Source organism: Chelonia mydas, chromosome 8 (genome assembly GCF_015237465.2).
Source record: "Chelonia mydas isolate rCheMyd1 chromosome 8, rCheMyd1.pri.v2, whole genome shotgun sequence".
NCBI classification, from domain to species: domain Eukaryota; kingdom Metazoa; phylum Chordata; order Testudines; family Cheloniidae; genus Chelonia; species Chelonia mydas.
Genome location: NC_057854.1, coordinates 20,170,815 through 20,176,074, shown reverse-complemented (window position 1 = coordinate 20,176,074; position 5,260 = coordinate 20,170,815). Strand labels below are relative to the sequence as shown.

Here is a 5,260-nt window from a genome sequence, read left to right as displayed (position 1 = left end):
TCTTTCACCCCAGCCCCCAAATAATGAGCATGAACCCCTCTCCTGGCTTTGTCTCCTGCGTCGCTGTAAACCTAGACGCAGACTTAAGACGGGTAAAGTAAAAATGCTGCAGGGGGATGCTGCCCGGGATACTACTGCGCTATGAGCTGAATCCGGCTGGCTTCACTCATCTATTTACTTTACTGAGATATTCCCGAGAGCTTCACTGGGCGAATCTGACCCAGTGAATTAACTGAGGGCAAATAGGCCTCAGTCTCCTGCACTGGTGTGGCCCTGCCCGGGCGCAGTGTAGAGAAATGCCTTTTCCCTCTGCACACCCCAGAAGCACTAGGCTAGCAAAGGGAGTAAGAATGGCTAGAATGAAAGCAAAGAAGCCGCAGCAACATTAAGCCACTCTCTTTAATGACAAGTCACCGAGTTCCATCAGCTTGCACAGCAAAGGGAGACATACAAACTGGCGGCTGGACAAGGACCAGACAGTGCATTTAAATACTAAATCACGTTTTAGTGCATAACCCTAGGGGGATCTGGCATGTAACAGCATCAGAATTCCTTCATTTCGGGGCTTTGTCTTTAGCCTTTGTGTGCTGGTGAGATCTATATACACGATATACTCTCCCACCCTGTCTCTGGGGCAAGGAAAGTTACATCTTAAATAAAACAGCAGACCCGCATGGTTTTCACCAAAAGGCAGCGTTTGAAGATCTAGGACTAGCGATACACTTAACTTTAAGGACTCTTCAAAATCTAGTGTCCATACAGGAAGTGCAAAATGAAACATGACTTCTGATTTTTAAAATAAATCGAAGAGTTTGCACCGGCGGTATTGTTCAAACTCTTCTTGAAGGAGCCATTTCTGTAGCGTAAAACGGCCCAATGTTGGGTAGGCGATCGGTACAAGAACTCAGCTCTTAGGGCTTCCTTTTCTGAGAAGCTAGGAGGGAGCTGTGTGTAGCTTTACATGGGACAGGTCATGTGCTCTCCAAAGCACCTGGGTCTGGTAATTTTAATATAACCCCCCACATCTAATAGAGTGTGTGTGTGCTTTAATTTACATGGGGTAGAATAATCTGTACAAAGAACTTTCAAAACTTCCAACTGGAGATGTTGACAAGCATGCTGGTGAATCTGAGGAGGTCGCTACATTAACCTTCAAGAGGCCCATTCCCTTCCAGTCCTCCCAGCAGTTTGAAAATATATCGAGACACTTGCTTGTTTGCTTCTCGGAGGGGTCCCAGGCAGGGGTGAAGCCTGTCCTTTCCCTTAGCCTCAAGTCCAACATCTTGCTGTTCGGTCCATTGATCAGTTTACAGTCCATGTGAAACGTTGTCCCCATTTTAGTGTTGCACTGAGGCCTAGAATAGGGATGGGTGAAGTAAGTCTACCAGGCTCTGATCCCATGCAACGTGGAAATCCCTGCGTTACCCTGCGGAATCGGTGTTTGCACTGAATTCAAGTCCCCTACGCTGAAGTTCATGAAATTGTTGCCGGCTGCAGCAGGCTGCATGGTCTGCATGGAAGGGTAGTTGCAATTGTAGTTGGCATTGCAGGCTGAGCTGTTGTAATTAGTGTAAGCAGGGTAGGCGTTGTAGCTATAGGGGTTAATGCTGACATTGTAGGGTGAACTGTAGGGGGAAGATTCCCCTAAGCAGGGCTTCCCATCTCTCACCAGAACAGGCACTGCTATCCTCCTCGGTGGAGGGATCCCGACCATTTCTAGGGTCTGATCCTGTCTCTGCCTTTTGCATTTATACCTTCTATTCTGGAACCAAATTTTAACCTGGGTGGAGGTGAGCTTTAGGACGTTCGCTAAATGGTCTCTCTCGGGGGCCGAGAGATACTTCTGTTGCTTGAACCTTCTCTCCAGTTCATAGACTTGAGCTTGAGAGAAGAGGACGCGAGGTTTTCTCCTCTTCCTTTGTCTGGGCCGCTCTGGATCCTCCAAACCCCCTTTCTCCTGTTCCAGGGTCTTGTGAAGGGAGCACAGTTCTGAAGCAAAACAAAGAAACCAGCACACAATAATCAGTGTATGTGAATCATTGTAAGCCGTGTAAGTGAGTGTCACAGACTTTCCACTAAACTAAACTCTGCTTCTGTTTGAGCTACAGACTCCAATTAGCTTTCAACCCCGTTCGTTGCCGCTGGAGTTTCTCCAGGATGTTACTTCCATTGTAAAGTTCTTAAACTATATTATTAAATGTTACTACATTTACTAAAGCTCCATAGTAAATGAAAAATTAGATTAATGCGTAATTACTTAAAAATCAACAAGGAGTCCGGTGGCACCTAACAGATCTGAATAAGTGTTTTGTTTTTTTTTACTCACGAAAGCTTATGCCCAAATAGATCTCTTAGTCTGTACAGTGCCACCGGACTCCTTGTTGTTTTTGTGGATACAGACTAACACGGCTACCCCCTAAGACTTAAAAATCGGAACGACGATTTCAATCTTTAATCTCTTTAGTACAAAGAGTCGATTCGTTTTGTACTGTGTTTGTAGCGAGTATCCACCGACCGCATTGAAATCGGCTCAGCTGTTTCTTAATTGCAGTCAAAATCCTACGGGCCTTAAATGTAAACCGTGTAACTATGGGTATCTCTTACGGATACTGTGAACATTAAAGAGCGGGGAATGGCTATGATTCTTTCAGCAGAAATTTTTTTGGGGTGAGTAATAGATTTTGGAATTATTCTCCTGAATTAGTTGCCAGTTTGCAATTCACTTGGAGTCCCCTGGCTGATCGTTGTTTTCCGTTTGCCAGATAGTTCACTTTCGCTCGCAATTTATAACATAGTTTCATTTTTGCTGTTGTACCAAAATTCTTCCTGTAAACGAGTTTGGAAACAAGTTACAGGTAATAGGAAACTTCTCTCCTCTTCGCTCCTCTTCCTGCTCCCCCACCCCAAAACCACAACCCTCTCCAGTCCCCGGGGTGCTCGAAGGATTCAGCTAGCCTGCAAATAGGAGATGCTGAGCTCCTGGAGATCATAGTCTGGAAGGCTCTATAGAGATGAAAAGGGGGATAATATTTGTCGTGTACTATCTCCTAGTCTCTCCTTCCAGTAACATTCCCTGTAAACAAGTGACCATCTTACAAGCAGCAAGACGCTGCCCAGAGTTCGGTCAAAATGGCCTTTCCACGGGGATGGGTCTGGAGTCGCTGAAATAACCGGTCCTGTTTCTCGGAAAGATAAAAAACGATAGAGTATTTTCTCGGGTACTATTTAATAATTGCTCTGCCTACTTGTACGTCTCTATTTCTATTCTTGGAGCTATTATGTAAGTAACCTGCTTTAATTTAATTCAAACAGAATCACTAACAAACATTGCTATCAGCTGGATTGATAAAGGAGACAACTCCCCCCCACCCACCATCACTCTGAGCTGAGGGGCGTCCGGGGGTCTGGCCTTTTTCCTCAGTTACAGGGAGTGGAAGCCGTTGAGTAATCTCTTTCCCTCCCGTAACTTTCCTCTCCTTTTTAGCAGCTTGGGTCTGATGGCCGGTAAGGGTGGTGGGGAAAGAAAAGTAGACAGAGATTGTTTCGAGGCACGGGGAAGACGATCTTCCCCCTTTATCTTATCAGTGCATCTAAAAATCCTCCAGCGCCCAAAGAAACGGGCTTACCTCTAGATAACAAACCCCAACCAGCTGCCACTGAAGGCCTGGGGTTGTACTTTCCAAAGAGACCCCCTCGGTGGTTTTTAAAACACTCCTCGGAGTGCTGCCCTTTTACCTTTCTTGTCCACTTTAGAGTCCTTGGCCGAGTCCACTTCCATGTAGGGTTTAACATAGAAGGAGCTGGGGAAGGTGGTGGAGTTTTTGGAAGGGTGAGTCTGAGTCAGCTCCTCACTGAGTTCAGGAAGGGCTGTTGCCTCTGCAGTGTACGTCTCCTGTTTGAAGGTTGACAGCATGCAGGAGGAGGAGGAGGACAGAGTGGAGAGCTCCATCGAAGCCAGGCCAGTCTGATGCTGTTCCAGATTCAAAATATCCTTGACAGAAAAGGGCGTAGTAGTCACGGGACTAGGAAACATTGTGGGGGCAAGTGAGGCAGCGACCAGAGCCCAGCTTCATGTAAAGGTGAATTGGTAACAAACAACCTGCAGCGGTAGAGACCCCTGAGCTCTCCAAAGGGGCGCATAGCATTCCAGCAATTAGCCTTGACTTGTGGACTGGAGGCAGGTAGAACCAGACCATAAAGGAAAAGAAGGAGGGACTAGGCAGTTTTTGGGTGACTTTAGCTTTCTATTGGCTAACTGAGCAGTGATGGAATGAAAGATGCAAAGTTCCATGTCACCTAATATAGTAATACAACTCAAAAACATCCCCACGCATTTAAAGGGGCGGCATTGTATTTACCCAGCTTTCCCCCGCAGGGTTTGTTGATCTTAAAAAAAAAAAAAAATCCGAAAGGCCTCATGTGTACAAACCCCCTATCTGATGCCATCTATCATACAGTCAGATTAAATAAACAGGCCTGGAGGAAACCATCAAGCAAATATGTGCTGGATTCAATTTAAAAAAATGGGAGTTTCTCTTTTAGTATCCTGCACTATGTGATCCAAATGATAACGGAGGAGCCCATTCATTGGGGCACATTTAAGGGGAAATTTACGTCTGTGATTGAAGAAGAAATCGATGAGATTCTGATGAGGCATAATATCTACAACGCCAATGTATGGTGTATAGCAATGTAGTCAAATAGCCCACACGTGGTTCTTTTTCATCTGTTTGATTGTAACTCTGTTCAGGACAAAAAACTATCAAGACTCTGTTCTTCCTGTAAAAATTATCGCTTTTAATAGATCTCTTTCAAGGTTTGTCACCCAGCGTCCTGCAATGCAGCGGACTCGGGGGCAATATTAGTAACCTAGCGCATTTAAAGAGAGGGTTAAGAAATAAATAAGCAATAATGTGCAACTTTGGGGTGATTGTAGAGATCAGAGGCAAGATATATGTGATGCAAAAGCACTAAATACAGCAGCAGTTAAGGAAAACACTCTGTTCGCTGAAACAAACAACAGCTCAGTAGCGAAAAACTGAAGTACGGGCTCTTTGCAAATACAAATTGGAAAATTAATCTCTATTATCTGCCTCGGAGAGTAAATATCTGAATCCCAGTCTTGGGGCCTGGCTTTCGATAAGTGGAAGGCTATGACTGTGAATAACTGCAGCTCCTTGTATTCAAGGACCAGAAGTGGGAGCTCATTAATTTCATGCACTTATGGCAACTAAAATAAACCGCAGCAGCAAATCCCTCC

The 5,260-nt window shown here is 45.2% G+C and overlaps 1 protein-coding gene across 2 annotated transcripts; it reads right to left on the bottom strand.

Annotated features, from left to right (window-relative positions):
- Positions 1 to 380: 380 nt before the first annotated feature.
- Positions 381 to 4,895, bottom strand: NKX2-5 (NK2 homeobox 5). 2 transcript variants are annotated; one of them, XM_043521149.1, is made up of 2 exons: positions 3,627 to 4,895; positions 381 to 1,989 (listed from the first exon to the last, which is right to left on the bottom strand). In XM_043521149.1, exons 1-2 carry the CDS (start codon positions 3,790 to 3,792, stop codon positions 1,382 to 1,384), a joined length of 774 nt encoding a protein of 257 aa, XP_043377084.1. In that variant the 5' UTR covers positions 3,793 to 4,895; the 3' UTR covers positions 381 to 1,381. The 2 variants fall into 2 exon arrangements, with proteins under 2 accessions (XP_043377084.1, XP_007062425.1); XM_007062363.3 differs by having other exon boundaries at positions 3,736 to 4,867.
- Positions 4,896 to 5,260: the final 365 nt, after the last annotated feature.